Genomic DNA, 16,404 nt, shown 5'->3' with positions numbered 1-16,404 from the left:
GGACACGCTTCCTCCATCCGCCCTGTCTGAAGGCCGTAACTGTGTTTCCTGCTTCTTTTCAGGGTATCACTGGTCCTTCTGGCCCGATTGGTCCCCCCGGCCCCCCTGGCTTGCCGGTGTGTATCTGTGAGTCGTTCCATGGAGGGTTGGGAGGCTGGAGAATTACAGGGAAGTTAAAAGAAGCAGCAGGACTGGGGGCCAGGGTGGGCTTGTCCAGGAACCCCACGCTGGTCTCCCAGTGGCAGAGCCTTGGAAGTGGGGTCGCTGGCCCTGACTGGGGAGGAGGAGGCGAGGAGGGGCACACCTCTATGGCTGGGCACCCAGGGACTGTGGAGGCCAATCCATAGGCATTTGGGGAGGGTGAGGAAGGTAGCCCTCACAGTCCATGTGCAGGGCCGGCCTGGCCAGGCGTGAGCTGGACACCCACCTCGGCACCTCCCTGGTGGCTGGGAGAGCCGGCCCCCAGAGGTTCTCCCATGGCCCTGAGCCTGCCGAGGGTCGGGCCCTGGTCCACATGCCTAGTGGAGGCCTTGCCCTGGCCCGTGTGCTGTTGGGGGACAGTTCATTGTCCAGCTCTTCCCACTCCTGCTCAGTGGCCGCTGGGTTGTCATCTCCCAGCTGGGTAGACGGGCAGGCTGAGCCGGGCAGGAGGACCACCCTCTGCCCTCTCTGGCTGCCGGGGGCGTGGGTGCCAGGAGGAGAAGCCCTGCTGAGCGAGTTGGGGACCAAAGTGGCTGCCACCCACTAACGCCTGACCTCTGTCCCTGCAGGGTCCGCCAGGTCCAAAAGGTGCTAAGGGCTCTTCGGTAAGTGGCATTGGCTAAGGCCCATGCGGGGCTGCTGGGGAGGGAGGAAGGGAGTCCATGAGGCCCTGTCCCTACCTCGTGCTCTCTCCCCGTCTCCCTTCTGTTGCATTGTACATCCCCGAGGTAGCTGTGAGGATGACATTCAGATTTGGGTGGTTTTTTCCGGCACTGGGAACCCAGGTGTGCTTAGCCACTGAGCCTCATCCCAAGCCCTTTTTTTGTATTTTATTTAGAGACAGGATCTCACTACATTGCTGAGGCTGGCTTTGAACTCACGAGACTCCTGCCTCAGCCCCCTGAGCCACTGGAATTACACCTTTAGGTTTTCTTGAAAGAAATTACATTGCTGTACTTACTGGGTTCTCATAATGAATTATTATTCTAAAGGTACAAATGTATGGGGTGAATGGTATTCAAATCAAATCAAAGCTGTCAGTGCTTCCATCCACCTAGACGGTTCGGACCCTTGATCACGTGATCACTGCACCCTTAGGGGCACAGTGTGGTGCTTCAGTGCACTGCCCAGGGCGTCCTGTCAAATCCCGTTGCCTGTTTACTAAGTGTGTGCAGGTGGTCGTGAACACGGTCCCTGTGCTGTGGGGCGCTGGCAGGTGTTCCTCAGCCTCACTGTGCTTGGCCACGAGTCTTCCAGCCCCCATCCCCAGCCTCTCATGGCCACTGCCCTGGCCACGTTGACCACAGTAGCATCACACCCGGGGTGACCACGCAGCCTTGGCCTTCTGCCCCTGACTAGTCTCCCTTATTGCAGCTCCCCAGCTCCGTGGAGCCCCATGCCAGTGACTGGGCTCCCTACCCTCCTGGCTGAATAACACCCCCGGGCACACGTTCCTCGGGTCTGCATCCTTGGGTCCATCCACGGGTACCCCGCTGGCCCCCTTCTCAGCGGCTGTGAGCGGCAGCCATGGCACGGGAGCCGTGCGCCACCTCATTGCTTGGGATGTGCAGGAGTGGGAGCCTGGGTGGTGGGCAGGCTGCTCCCAGCTCTCCGGACCCTCCTCTGTTCTCCACCACGGCTGTGCTATGTTCCCACCAGCCCGGTTCCAGACCTCCCTTCTCCACCTCCTCGCCAGGGTCTGCAGTCTTTGTCTTTGTGATAGTGGCCATTCTCACGGGGTGGGCTGAGATCTCGCTGTGCTTTAGACCTGCGTGTCCTGGAGTCTAATGAAGTTGAACGTTTTTTCATGAATTCATCGGCCATTTGAGTTTCTTCTCTGTCCCCTCCCGACTTCTTGAGATGCCGCGGCACATCTGGCCCCAAGGTGTCTGGGCTGCTCACTCCCCCCTGGAGGACACTGGCCCCCAGTTCCCCTCCTCAGTGTCCAGGACAGTAAAGCCCCGCCATCCTTGTCCCCTGCCTCCCCTGCCACACTGGTTTCTAGGGCCCTTCTGGAGCCTGAGGGGACATGCCAGGTCTCATCGCTCCTCTGTGACCAAGGGTTGTGTTTTGTCTTTTTCCTCAGGGTCCCACTGGCCCAAAGGGAGAGGCAGGACACCCAGGACTCCCCGGCCCGCCCGTGAGTAGCCTTTGAAGCTGAGGAAGTGGGTGGGGACGGAGGGAGGTGTGTCACGAGGCTCCCTCCCCACGTGGCGTGCCCGAGGCCTGCCTCTGGGACCCGCGGGGAAAGGGAGTCTCAAGGCCACCCACAGAGCTGCCCAGGGGAGCGGAGGGAGTGTGCGTGTGCAGGTGGGTGCCCACGTGTGTGTGTCTGCTTTCCTGTGGGCGTGAGTGTGCATTGGTGTGTGCAGGTGAGTGTCAGGGCACTGGGCAGGGCTCCCTGCCATCTGGGACGCAGTGGGCACTTGCACTTAGGTCCTAGTCCCAGTGGGGCCTCTGGAAGTGATGCTTCCTGCACCAGCAGGCCTTTACGTGGCTACACTGTGTGCAGCCCCAGCCAGGCCACAGAGATGAGGCCGGGAGGTCTAGTCACTCTGCTCAGGCTCTTCTTATAGGGCAGCCAAGGACAGAGGACAGACCAGATGCAAGGCCCCAAGCTGTGCACGTCTGCCGTGCAGGGGAAGGCGGCAGGGCTGGGCCTCAGGGCACTGGGGCGTGGCTTAGAGGAGAAGTGTGCCAGCAGGCAGGAACCTGGCAGAGCGGATGGGCATGGGGACGAGAGCTGGGCTGAGGAGGGCAGATGTCCAGCAGCCCAGGACATGGGCCCAAGGGAGCCGTGCCTGTGAGGCTCTGGCCAGGCGGGCTTCGTCCCGTCCCGGGACCTGCCCCGTCCTCTCCCACTCACCACCACCTCTCCTGCACACCAGGGACCCCCGGGTGAGGTCATCCAGCCCCTGCCAATCCAGGCGTCCAGAACCCGACGGAACATCGATGCCAGCCAACTGCTGGGCGACGAGGCTGGGGAGAGCTACGTGGACTACGCGGATGGCATGGAGGAGATCTTCGGGTCGCTCAACTCCCTGAAGCTGGAGATTGAGCAGATGAAGCGGCCGCTGGGCACCCCGCAGAACCCTGCCCGCACCTGCAAGGACCTGCAGCTCTGTCACCCTGACTTCCCAGACGGTGAGGGCGAGGGCGCCTGGCCCACAGGGTGCCAGGGCGGGAGTCCCCGGCTCCAGCTTCCCCGGCTTGGGAGACACGTGGGCCTGTGGAGGCAGCAGGGTAGGTGATGTGGCCAGAGGAGGCCAGGGAAAGCAGCCAGGCTCCCAGACGGGGCAGCCTGAATCCTGCCTTTCTTGGCCATTTTCAGGCAGGTACCTGCCTCGCCCTGAGCCTTATTATTCCCGGTCTGCAAAACAGGGACAAGCCCTCTTCCTGCAAGAGAGGGCATGCCCTGGGCCTGGCATTTAGCAAAGGGTGGCCTTAGGGTCAGATTTCGCAGTCGTGCCTGGTGATGGCCTACAGCAGGGCACCAGGGAAATGCAGGCCTCTCTGGAGTCGCCGGGGAAAGCCGCTACAGAACGACACGGCCCCGTAGCCTGCCTCATGGAAGTAGGAGCATTTCTTCCCGAAAGCCTCGGGGATGCCGCAGTCCTGAGAGACTCTTACCCCATGCACGAATTTCCAGAGTTCCCTCCAGAATATTCTCTGCCTTCCTGTCATTGACAGGCTCGCCCACATTCCCCTGGTCACCACACGCCTGCCCAGTGTGCCCTCCACTGCAGCTCTGTCCTCGGTGGACACTCCGTCCCCCTCCTAGGGCCCTGCAGGGGAGGAAGCTGCAGGGCAGGCAGCACAGGACAGCCCATGTTGGTGGCCCTGACCTCTCTCGTGGTGCCAGTCTGGAGCTGTCCTGGGAGTGGTGCTCATGAATCCACCTCCCTGTCTCCGGAATCCAGGTGAATACTGGGTAGATCCCAACCAAGGCTGCTCCAGGGATTCCTTTAAAGTCTACTGCAACTTCACGGCTGGAGGGTCAACGTGCGTCTTCCCAGACAAGAAGTCCGAGGGGGTGAGTACCTACCTCGCCTGTGTGGCCCAGAGGACCCCTGTCTCACATCAGGGCCAGGCAAGGGACTTGGGTGCTTCATGTGTGTGCAGCTTTAAGGCCAAAAACCAGAAACCCAGAAGCAACCAAAGTTGCTTTCAGAAGAGGTCTTTAGCTTCAAGTGGGCAGGAGCCTACAGGGCTATGCAGGCGGGAGGTTGGCAGCCTCTGCCTGGGGAGTCACCCCTGGGAGCAGGCAGCCTTTCCCAGGTGACCTGTGCTTCCGGAGACTGGCCTAAAGCCCGGGAGGGACCTATGGGACAGGTATAATGAAGCGACCCCAAGGCATCTTCAGGAAGCTGCTGTGTGCCTGAGTTCCTGGTGCCAGCTCTCTCCCGAGTTCCTGGTGCCAGCTCTTGCCCATGGGACTCGCTCCAGACTTCCCGAGGACAGGTGGTGTTCTAGTCTATTCAGTGAATAGGCGGGCGGTGAGGTTCTGAGTCATTGGGTTTGTGGAACGCCACTTAGGCATTCATCTCTGCGTGACTCTCGTCGTGTGTGGCATGCGTGGGCATGGTGTGTGGGTGAGCAGGGGCCACTTTGGTCTGCCCTGCTGCAAGCTGAGAAGAGGACCCAAACTGCAGCCTCAGGGAACAGGTGCTCCTCCTCATCGCCCCCCAGCACAGCTGGTGGTTGTCACGTGTCCTTTCTGGAGACTGTGCAGGCTCAGCACCGTGAGTGCCATGCAGCTCCCTGAGGGCCTCAGCACCCAGAAGCAATTTCCTGCTGGAGAGGGAGCACTCGAGTCCCCCAGGGCACTTCCCTTTTCTCCCCAAATCACTCTGTTAGCGAAGTAGGCACCGGCACCCCCAGGTCAGACGCCCAAGCAGGAGCTGGGGCACAGGCTGGAGGTTTGTGGGTGCCTGTGTTCCTATCCCCTGTCCCCCAACCTGATGTTCCACAACTGATAACCTGCCTTCCTGGCCTCAGACCTGACCTTTTGCACAAAGAGCTCCCAGGGGGTTCTCTTTCCTTCTCTCAGACAGAGGCCCAGAGTAGAATTCAGTTGGCAAAGATGTTTCTCCTCCTCTGCTTTCTGTCCTCTGCCGACAGGGCAGACACTCCCTAAGCCAGGGCAGATAGAGACCCTCTCTGGGTGGCGCTGGGCCACAGCTACCTTGGAACTGGAGCAGGTTTGAAGCAGAGGCTAAGGCGAAGCCTGTACCTGCTACTCCAGCCCCGTTCTGGGAGGAAGCCTCCCCACACTATCTGAGCTCGGCACTGACGGGCAGATTTGGAAAGGAGAGTAGGGACTGGGCTTAGGCCGGGCGGGCAGGCTGGACACCACCTTTTCTCCAGCAGGTGCCCTTTTCTGCCTGTCCTGGGACAGGGCCAGCTCACAGGAGCAGCCCAGGCAATGGCTAAGGATTCTAACTGCTGCCTCTTCACCATGAGCCCAACCACAGGTCCCCACAGGACCTACTCAGCCCAAGCTCAGCCCAGGCTGGGCCCAAGGGCTCTTTCATTCCAAATCTGCATCAAGTAATCAGGGTGGGGCAGGTGCCCCCAGAGGCAGGCCTTACCCAGCCGTCCACCCACGCTGCAGCACACTGAGCCCACGCCACTGGCCAGACCCTTGTGCCCACGGCCTCTGCAGAACAAACCCTTCCCCGGGCCTCCCGGGAGTGGGCAGCAGCTGTCCCTAGGTGCATGCAGGGCCTTGACTTGGCCCCATGATCCCACAAAACATGCCACACAGACCTTTTTCCCCATCACAGAAGACCCACGGTGGCCACCAAGACCCACAGGCCCCAGAGAAGACCCAGCACACACACCACGGACACCATACGCACATGTACCACACACGCGCACCCTATGTACACACACAGTACACACATGCACCCCCCACACCACACACACACATGTACACACAGCACACACATGCACCCCCCACACTACACACACACCATGCACACACACATGCACTCGCACACCAAGTGCAACATGCCATATGCACACTCACCACACACACACAGTGGGTCTGGCTGTCATAGCACCAGTGGGGGGGCCCTGGAGCAGCCACAGCACCTCAGCACGAGGAGGGGTGAGGTGTCCCCCCAGCCCCTCGGTCACACAGCACTTGTCACGGCCCTTCTTCGTGGTCTCTGGGGTCTGCCGTGTGCTCTGACCCCCACAAGCTCCTGTGAGTGCTCTCTGCCAACATACATGGTGGTGTGCGGCCCTGCTGTGGCTCCATCACGTGCGCCTGGCCCCTGGACAGCCCCCGACACCAGAGTCCTCGTCCAGGGCCTTAGCTTGTGGGGCAGCAGGCGTTCCTCGAGGGATCCAGGGGCTGGGGAGGACGGGGGGCGTGCCCGGGAGACAGGAGGAGTAACCCTTTCATCTTCTGTTTCTCTCCCTCCCCACCGCCCTGCCTGACGTATAGGCCAGAATCACTTCTTGGCCCAAAGAAAACCCGGGTTCCTGGTTCAGTGAATTCAAGCGTGGTAAACTGGTAAGGTGACCTCTTTCTCCTTTGCGGTTGCCACTTTAAACCCGCCCGTCTCCTATCTTGCAGAGTAAAATGGCCCGCTGGCCCAAAGAGCAGCCTTCCACCTGGTATAGTCAGTACAAGCGAGGTTCCCTGGTAAGTGGCCGCCTGGGGCTGCCTGCTTGCGGCTCCGCCTGGCTCTCGGCTCTGCATGGACTAATCGCCGCCAGGGCCACACCTGCTCTCGTCCTTTGGCCAGCCTGTTCCACATAGGGTGACAGCAGGGCTCAGAGGGAGTGGAGGCCCTTCTTCCCACCTGTTCCCACTACTCCCTCCCAGAGCTTGCCCCAGCTGAAGGGGTTTCCCCTGAAATCCAGGGTGCCCATGCTGCCCATAGATGGCATGGCCCCGCTGTCTGGGCCCGAGGTCAGACGCAACCACAGGAGGACTCTACAGGTCCAGAGAGCAGGGCAGGTAAAGTGGGTCCTGACCACCCAGAGGACCAGCACTCACTCCCCCAGGACTCCCACTCCCCCCTGGTGCTGCGTGGGGCCTGGGGCTCTGGCTGCCATCTGGCCCCACAGGGCCATGTCAGCTTGTGGTTGATCCCTCTTCATGTGGAGAAGCTGGCACCCTTGAGAGAGCCAAGTTGGAGGCTCTTCTGGCCTGACTAGACAGGGACCCTGTGAGGCCTGTGTCCCTGTGCCCGCAGGCAGCTTTGCCCCAAGCACCACGGGCTATTAGGCCCCATGCCCTCCTGCTGGCTGAAGGACTGAGACTTCGCTCTACAGCGGCTCAGGCCCCACACGAAGCCCAGACCTTCCTTTCCCACCTGCCTCTCAGGTCCAGCGGGCCCACCCTCAGGGTCCTTGAGCACATAGGAGCCAACACTGGGTTCCATGGCGTCTGCCTGGGATAAGCCCAGGTGGCTACCTCCTGGCCTAGCTCCTATTCCAGCCTCTGGACGTGGAGGCTGTGTTCCCCTGAGGTTCAGAGCTGTGACCTCCAGCTGCCTTTGCCCGTTGCCCCCTAAAGCCTTGTCCCTTAGCCTCGGGCATTCCTGGCCCAGTACAATGTCTTGAGGCCTCCGCAAGGATTCCTAAGGCACCCGGCCCTGTTCAGATGCGCTGAAGGCCTGTGCTCTTTCTGCCATGTCTGGCGGCCTCTGCTGTTTTGTCTCTGTGGACGCCAGCCTTCCTGTTCCTTGTCCTCTGCTGTCTTCTCTCCTCCACGTCACCGTGCTCTCTTCACAAAGCCTGCTGGCACACAGAAGGACCTGAAGGGACAACTTTTGGGAGGGAGGGCTCCACAGCCAGTGCCTGTGTAGATGGTGTAGGGACAGCAGAGGGGCTGGCAGGGGTGAAGCCGCTGCCCAGGGCGAGGAGGCAGCAGGTCCCTGCTGTGGTCTCGAGCGTTCCTCCCCTCCTGCTGTGACTCTGGTCTCCCAGGAGGCCCCGCGCCCCAGTCCATTTCCTCACCCTGAAGTGGTTGTGGAACACACGTTTCCAGCCAAGCATCGACCAAATGGCCCGCCCACCTCCGACCTTTGTCCTGTATCTCAGTGGACAGGGACAGGAATTCAGGGCAGCCCAGGGAATCACCTGCCTCATTTCTGGCCCTCTGGTGGAGGCCACTCCTCAGAGAGGTGGGCCCTCTGTCCGGTTCACCCAGACATGCCACCCACCCAAAGCCACAGAGGCCCTTCCCACTCCCAGGGCCTCGGGGACTCTGGGCCCTTCGGCCACCCTGGGGCACCGAGGGCTTCAGGTCCTTCTGTATCTGGCTGCCCTGGCCCACGCCATGCACCTCCCTTCAGTCAGTCTCGTTTCCTCCCAGGAGCGCTGGACGCCTGGACTGCCGGTGGGTATCCAGCTTTCCTCCACAGGGTCTGATGGAGGCCTTGGGTCTGCGTCTGAGGGCATGGAGTGGCCCTCCACCCTGGGGGGAAGAACTGGACCCTGGGCCTCCCCACACCCTCCACGCTCTCTGCTTATAGCTATCGCCAGGCATGCACGCCTGTCATCCCCATGGCTGGGGAGGCTGAGGAAGGAGGATCGAGAGTTCAGAGCCAGCCTCAGCCACAGTGAGGCCCTTGTAACTCAGTGAAACCCTGTCTCTAAATAAAATACAAAATGGGGCTGGGGATGTGGCCCAGTGGTTGAGTGCCCTTGAGTTTAATTCCTGGTACCCGGAAAAGAATTCTATTATAGCTTTTGAAAAAGTGTGTTACAAAGTACCCACAGCGTCCTGCTCCCCTCTTCCCACATCCAGACCCTCATGGCAATACCACCACGTGCCCCATGCTCCCTTTTGGGTGTGCTGAGAACAGTGTTGGGCATCCGCAGCCCACGGATGGGACCGCCAGTGTCAGAAGCTGGCCTTTACCTCATTCCCCAGAGTAGGAGGGGCCCAGCCTGGCTCAGGCAGGTCTCTCCCAAGAGGGGCCTTGGGGTCCTGGCTGGGCCCGGAGAGACAGGGTGCTGCATCTGAGGGGACTGAGGGGCGTCTGCATCCCTGGCAGCATGGACCATTTCAGAAAGCTTTAAATTTGCAAAAGAGATGCAGAAAATGAGACTCATCTCCTGGGACACCCTGTACTATGTGCCCAGTTGGGGATACCTACCTGGTGGCACTGGAGAAGCTGTCCCTGGGCTTGCGGGGGGACTCTCAGCAAGGCCCATGCGACCAGAGCCCCGGGCTACCTGCACAGGGCAAGTTCCAGGGGCAGGACAGCCTGCCTGCTCTCCTGGCCCTGTGCCTCCGGGCAATGCCCGTCCCCCAAGCTGCGACACAGACTCAGACCGGCCTTCTTGCGTGTCCCCTAGCTGGCCTGCGTTGCTCTCTGAGGTCTCCTTCTCCCTGTAACTCCTGGTTCTCACAGGCTCCCTGCCTAGGGCCTTGTGCACCTGGGCTCTCCACAGGTACCCTTCCTCCTAGTCGCAAAAGTTCATAGGCACCTTCCTTTGCTGCCTTTGGAACACAATGACAGGGCCATGCGGGCCCAGCTCCTGCCCTCTGTCTGGCCAGGGTGACAGATGGGACACCAGGCACCCAGGACTCAGGGCCAGTGCTGGACTGGAGGAATGAAGGCAGACCGGGGACACGCCCAGTCAGGGGCCACTTGGGGCTGCAGCCAGTCCTCCCTGGAGTGCTTGGCAGTGCTCCAGCAGAGGACCCACGGGGGCTCGGGGCAGAGGAGCGCCCAGGCCGCTCCCAGGAGAAGCCAAGCTTCGCCCCTGCGGGCACTCCACCCAGGCCGGAGGAGCTGGTTCTCCCTCAGGGATGAGAGGCTAGCCGCAGCAGCACATTTTCCAGAACAGTCCCTTTCATCTAACACATTCAAACCAGGCAGACCCTGCCGTCTGGGAAGGAGACAGCAGGCTCGTCGGAGGCCCCAGGGCAGCGCCTGTGGCAGAGGGGAGGAGGTCAGTGGGTGGAGTGGAGGAGGGCAGCTGCAGTGGGCACCAGAGGACCGCAGGGCCGCTCCTCCAGGAGGCCTCAACACACGAGTAGTGAGGCTTTATCAGGCTGGCTGGCCACGGCAGCGGGTTCTGGGGCAGTGCCAAGCAAAGGGTTTGCCAGCCTGTTCTCTCCAGGCTGAGTCTAGAGGGGAGACAGAGGCAAGCCTGCTGGGGGTGGTATCAAGTGCCACGGCCAGGTGGGCTTCCTGGAGGGGCACCAGGAGTCTGGAAGGAAATGAGGTGTGGTTCACTGTTCTCCGGAACCCCCAGAGAGCCAGGGTGCTGCCTCGGGGGTCGCGGGGAGTATAAATCCCGGGCAGTGTCTTCAGAGGAGACAGCCCAAGTGCGGAGCCCGGAGCCTGCGGAGCCCGGGGCTCTGGCTGTGGCCGTGTGTCCCTGCCCTACTGAGTCCACCCCCGCTGTCCCACCGCAGCTCTCCTACGTGGACGCTGAGGGCAACCCTGTGGGCGTGGTGCAGATGACCTTCCTGCGGCTGCTGAGTGCCTCTGCCCACCAGAACGTCACCTACAACTGCTACCAGTCCGTGGCCTGGCAGGACGCCGCCACAGGCAGCTACGACAAGGCCATCCGCTTCCTGGGCTCCAACGACGAAGAGATGTCCTACGACAACAGCCCCTACATCCGCGCCCTGGTGGACGGCTGTGCTGTGAGTGTGGGACCCTGCGCGGCCCGCCCAGCGCCAGCTCATGGGCACCCAGCAGTGTGCGGAGCGCGGGGAGGTCCAGGCCCTGCCTGGCTCATGTTGACCCCACCGGCAGGTCCCCAGCAGAGCCAGCACTGCACACAGAGCCCTTCCCCTTGGTTTCCTGGTCAGGAGAACTGCCCGTGGTCCCTCCTGGCCCTTCCTGGTTCTTCCTGGTTCCCAGCCAGACTGTCAAAGCTGGTCTCGGTGTGTCCAGCCCAGGAGCCGGCCTGAGCTCTGGCGATCCCGGAGAGGAGCATACCGTGTTCTCTGATCCCTGCCCATTGAGGTCTCTACCTCCTGGGTGGCCTCTGAGCATCTCAGGATAGAGGCCAGATGTAGGACAGCAGGATCTGCAGCTGGAGCTGGGCCGGGGAAGGAGTGGCATCCACAGTTCTGGGAAGGAAAGCTCCTGTCTGTGAAGACATGGGGAGTGACGGCTCGGAACAGACCCACCCGCTGACAGAGATGGGCTCTGCGGGGCAGGCTGGGAGGAAGGTCAGGTGCAGGAGCAGGAGCCCACTGGCAGGCATGGAGGCTGGTGCAGGAGGGGCGAGGGGAGCAGCGCTCACCTGGACAGCGAGCGCTCCTCTGCCCGGGCCCCAGAGACGCCCAGCCATGATTTGAAAGGTCACGACCCTCTCGTTTAATTACAGGGCTCCCACGGGGTCTCTGGCACTGGTTCCAGGCCAGTTGCGGGAGGTCTGCTTGATGCATAGTGTAATAACAGCTAAGGAAATTGGAATTCCAACACTGGCCTCATTTGGCTGGGTAGCCTGATTGACGGGGCTGCTGAGCGGCTGGCCCTGTGGAGGGGCACAAATCACCGGGCAAGAGGGCCAAGGAGCTGTGCCACATAAATCCCGTTGTTTGTGCAGCTTTGTGCGCCCCTGGGGGGCTGTTGCGAGCCCGTAATGGTTATTTATACCTCTGGAATAACGGGGTAACAGAGCAGCGTGTGGCAGCCTACTTTACATACGCCCCCTCTAAGCACGCTGATAATTGGAGCAGAGGGGCCCCATAAATCCGGGCAAATCACCTGCCAGCTCAGCACATGCCACCCATCCCTCGGGTGGGGAGAGACCAGTGCTGGCGCCTGGAAGGCCTGTCGGGGGCAGGCTGGCTTGTGCAAGTGCAGCCGCCAGTGGCCAAGGTCAACGGCTCCCTGTGACAGCTCTGCCATCCAGAGCCCCACGAGGGTCAGGCCGGGGACCTCGTTCAGTTCCCTGGCTGGATCAGGCAGGAGCAGAGCCCAGGCAGAGGGTGCTCAGTCAGGTGGAGGTGGCCTCTGGCTGCTCCTTGCAGGCTGGAGGCCAGGGGGAGGAACCCCTCCTCGGAGGTGCGTGGGTGCCACTGTCTCCAAGGGTGCTGTGTCCAGCTCCTGCTGCCCTCCCGGTGCTCTGAGCTGCAGAGTCATGCCCGGCCCCTCCTCCCTCTCCCCGACCTGTGGCCTCCCTCGGGCGGCCTGGAGGTGCACAGACCCCGCTCATGCTCTGCCCGGCCAGGCAGCCCCTAGGCTTTGGCTCCTTCGAAGTTCAGCTTGGTTCTGGTCCATCAGTGTTAGTGCTGCCAAGTTCCTGGGTGACCCAGAGACCGAGTCCTTCGGGGGACAGCCAGCAGACCACAGGGATCAGAGTGACTGAGACACTGAGAAGTGCAGGCTTGATGCCCTCCGGCTGGGGTGGGGGCTCAGGGCTCCCCAGCTCCTGAGAGCTCGTTTCTTCTCTGAAGGTCTCTCCCGGCTTCGGAACTGCAGTAGGAAGGGTGTCCTAGCAGGATGGAGTGGAGGGAAGGGCGGGCCTGGGGCGTGGAGGCAGAAAGTCCGAGGCGGATGGCGGCTGCGGCAGGACCCAGCCAGCAGCCGGCTCCCTGGAGGGCCCGGAGCCGGGAGTGCCTCCGTTGTCTATTGCTCCTGACAAGTTGGGCCCCCAGATGCTGCTGCCTCTACCCGGAATCTGTTTTTGCACTCGGTTCTGAGGGCCGGGAACCTGGGAACGACCCAGCAAGCCGGCAGCTTGGGCCTGCCTGGTCTGCTCCGTCCGGCTGCCGTACCAGGCCGCCGTGGCCCGCCGGGCTCGCAGGCACCAGCACTGACGGACGGCTCTGCGGGCGGGAAGGGCAGGCCAGGGGGCCCGCAGGTTGGGGGCTGGGTTGGACATAGCTTGCCGCGTCCTCACGTGACAGAGAGAGGGTGAAGGTCTCCCTGGGGGCACTTCACTAGGGCTCTTACCAGACTTGTGAGGGCACATGACTTCATCACCTCCCCAAGCCCACCCCCGACCATCAGCCCGGGGTGGGGGGCTCTAGCCTGTAAATCAGGGGGTCCCACACTCAGCCCTCACAGTGGGGAATAGGGGCCTGAGGGTTGTGCCACCCCACTCAGGTGGTTGGACAGGGCGGAGTGGGGGCTAACATTGGGGTCCTGGCCCCAGAGTTATCCTGGGACCCTCTGCAGGGCTGTGTCCTGGCCACATTGCCCTGAGGAGGGCTTCCGTGCTGGCTTCCCTGTTTTTCCCAGAGATTTCATGATGGAGGGAGACTCTTCCCTGCCAGATTTGGCTCAGAGCATACACCCGGATTGGGCTAGTAAAGGCCACCGTCCCAGTTCAGGGGGGCCATGGTGTCCCAAGGTCCATGGGAAGATGCGGATGCCAGGGACCCCTGTCTGGGGGCATAGGGTTCTGAAGAGGCTGCAGATCCTGCCACGTGCTTCCTGTAGTGTGTGATGTCTCGGGAGAGTTCCATTGCCCCTCCGAGGCCCACTCCCACCCCAGGACTGGGCAGTGGGTGCGGGGATGTCCCCGGGGCCACATTTCTTCCCACACTTGTGGAGTGTGTGGGGCGTGTCTGCCACCTTGACTCATCACACGCGGGCTGGAGCTGGGGGAATGGAGGGGACCCCAACCTGGTTCTGGAGCCTGGCAGGGCGTGGGGTGGTCGCTCAGCCCCAGGAGCCCGTGGCTCTGAGCCGCTGTCCGCCTGCTTCCTCCTTCGCAGACCAAGAAAGGCTACCAGAAGACGGTGCTGGAGATTGACACCCCCAGGGTGGAGCAGGTGCCCATCGTCGACATCATGTTCAACGACTTTGGTGAAGCGTCACAGAAATTTGGATTTGAAGTGGGGCCGGCTTGCTTCATGGGCTAGGAGCCGCCAGCCCCGGTCTCCGAGAGCAACCTTGTGACCTCAACACGCCCCTTGAGAGTGTCTTGCGCATGACCCATCCTGGACAGTGAAGGTTTCTCGCTCCCCTCCCGCCCGACTTCCTCTGCGCCTCTGCACCACTGGCGCTGGACCCCAAGCCCCGAGAGAGAACAAAGGGAAAGAGCCGAGCCCCCACCCAGAGCCGAATCACATGACCTAGCTGCCGCAGCCTCTCAGCCACACCCACGTCCAGCCGCACCAGGCCACAGGGGAGGCAGCGGGGCCCACGACGCCCCGGCCCCCAGCTCGCCTGATCCATCACCGCTGGTGTTCAGGACAGTTTGCAGGGGCGGGGTGGAGCTGCAGTATTTGGATATCACTTTTTTAAAAATTCAACTTGAAGATGTGTATCTGCCCTGACCTTCAAAAGATGTTCCGAGGCAAGCCTTGTAAAGGTCGCCGATGCCTCCGTTTTTACCCACCCTCAACACGATCCATGCAGAGGCCAAATGTCATCCCGCTTGTGCCTTTCCCATGGATTAAAGGTGCTTATGTTTTTGTGAGTTTTAAGTAAATATTTGTATTGTATTGTTATAAATGTTAAGTGTGCCTGACTTTCAATCGTGCGAGGAAACCCGGCCTCAGGCCCACTGGGAGAATAGGCAGGCGGGCGAGGGCGCGCTCGGTGCCATCCCGCTTAGCTTAGAAGTGGGACGCCTCCGCCCGCCCGTCAAGAATGTGCAATAATTGGAAGGTTGCCCAGGTCAGCAGGAAGTGAAGCTGCCGCTGAAAAGCAGGTGCCGGGGCCCCTTTCCAGACCATGTTTTGATTAGCTCTGGATTTTTTTTTATGGGGAGGAAAAAGGAATTTGATACTCTGCCTCTCTACATGCACTTAGGTTCAAGCAGGCTTAAATTAATGTTGATTGCTTCCCTTTTCCATTTTCCTTCCTGCCGAGCCTGATAGGAAGATTCCAGGGCAGGGAAGCTGCGTTCCCTATAGTTGAGAATCAGGTGAAAACTGGTGCTGATGTTTCACACTTCTCTTGTGGTGCTATGTGTTCTGAGGTCCCGGGAGGCAAAGCGGGGCCTGGCCGAGCCTCCTCCTCCAGGCGTCTCCATCCTGGCCGTGCCTCCGCCTGCTGGGTGTTTGCCCAGGACCCTGAGATAAGCACAGTCCCCTCCTCCCCGGTGGGGGCGAGCGCCGCTGCTTCTGAGTGGCGGGAAGCTGCTCGGGGCCTGTCCCGGAACCAGGTTGTGCCTCCGCGATTTGAAAACACACACGCAAAATGGACCTCGTGCCTCATGCACGTGCAGCCACAGCAGGTTGTGTTCCGTGCCAAATGTTTGTGGTGCTAATTTTGTCTGTTCTGAGAACCGCGTCGAAGCTGTAGGTGGCCCCGCGCTGCCTCAGCAGACCGAGAACTGTGCAATGAACTCGAGGCACCCCAGGGCTGCAGCGCCTCTTTCCCGTGAAGCAATTGGGTTTCCACCTGCAGGGGTCTTGGATGCAGGCGCCAGCTGCTCTGGAGCTCGGGGCTGGAACGGGACCCTCTGGGCATTGTCCCTTCTCCTCGCTGTCCAGGGCAGGGGGGCTGCCTCGTGTGGGCAGGAGGACCCTGAGACCAGCAGGAGAGGCGACCCCTTCACTGTGAAAAGCTGCCCTCCTGCCACGTCCTGTCCTTCCACCCTGGGGACGCAGGTGGGCCCCTGGGAGCGAGCTGTCGTTCATGCTCCGGTGCTGTCCTCCTGTCTCCCTGCGGCTTAGGAAGCTACAGCAAAGGCACCCAAGGCGTGACAGGACACCACCAACGCCAGCGTCCCAGACGTCCCTGGAAATCAAGTCTTACTCTTGCCAAAGAAAGGTCTGGCTTGGAGATGTCTCGAGGCCAGGATGCCAGCATTTGCCAGTGACCGCCACGCTCATGCCTAGTGAGAAAAGCCATACTGGAGGACTGCCCTGTGATGCCCTGTGATTTGTCTAGGTCATGTGATTCTGTTTCAGCCTCGCCCCATGCGGTGTGTCCTTTGATTCTGTCTTCTTCTTTTTCTGTTGGTCCCTCACAGTGTTGTGATTTGTACTGAAGTCCAGCCTGTCCTGTGCCCTGACCATCTTCAGCTCCAACATATTGCAATAAAATCACTTCTTGTATTCGCAGACACTCTTTTGGCGTATTTTATTTTTTCCTCTCCACATATAAGGAGACAGACCTTAGTGAGAAGAAAAAGCCTGGTGAACAGAACGTCAGCGATAAAGGCTGCGGTGCCCTGGCCCCGACAAGACCCTGCCAACTGGCATACCGTGCTTTCCCTAAGATCCCGCAGACGCGTCGTGTCGTGACCAGGAAAGGTGTTCCAAAGTATCTCAGACCCGGGTGACCAAGGAATAATTGTAATAGT

At 60.9% G+C, this 16,404-nt stretch overlaps 1 protein-coding gene across 2 annotated transcripts in view; it reads left to right on the top strand.

Moving 5' to 3' along the window:
- Positions 1-16,162, top strand: part of COL5A1 (collagen type V alpha 1 chain) — a 140,028-nt gene extending 123,866 nt beyond the window's left edge. Inside the window, exons 59-66 of one of the 2 annotated variants that reach the window (XM_079111865.1) lie at positions 63-116; positions 771-806; positions 2,288-2,341; positions 3,090-3,345; positions 4,122-4,234; positions 6,788-6,856; positions 10,595-10,828; positions 13,862-16,162. In XM_079111865.1, the coding sequence (XP_078967991.1) occupies positions 63-116; positions 771-806; positions 2,288-2,341; positions 3,090-3,345; positions 4,122-4,234; positions 6,788-6,856; positions 10,595-10,828; positions 13,862-14,008 (963 nt within the window). In that variant the 3' untranslated portion in view covers positions 14,009-16,162. Of the gene's footprint in view, positions 1-62; positions 117-770; positions 807-2,287; positions 2,342-3,089; positions 3,346-4,121; positions 4,235-6,655; positions 6,725-6,787; positions 6,857-10,594; positions 10,829-13,861 lie in introns of both variants that reach the window. The other variant, XM_079111864.1, reaches the window with a different exon arrangement.
- Positions 16,163-16,404: the final 242 nt, after the last annotated feature.

Source organism: Sciurus vulgaris (assembly GCF_902686455.1).
Source record: "Sciurus vulgaris genome assembly, chromosome: 15".
NCBI classification, from domain to species: Eukaryota; Metazoa; Chordata; class Mammalia; order Rodentia; family Sciuridae; genus Sciurus; species Sciurus vulgaris.
The sequence above is the reverse complement of the archived record's forward strand: the minus strand, read 5'-3'. Positions and strand labels throughout refer to the sequence as shown.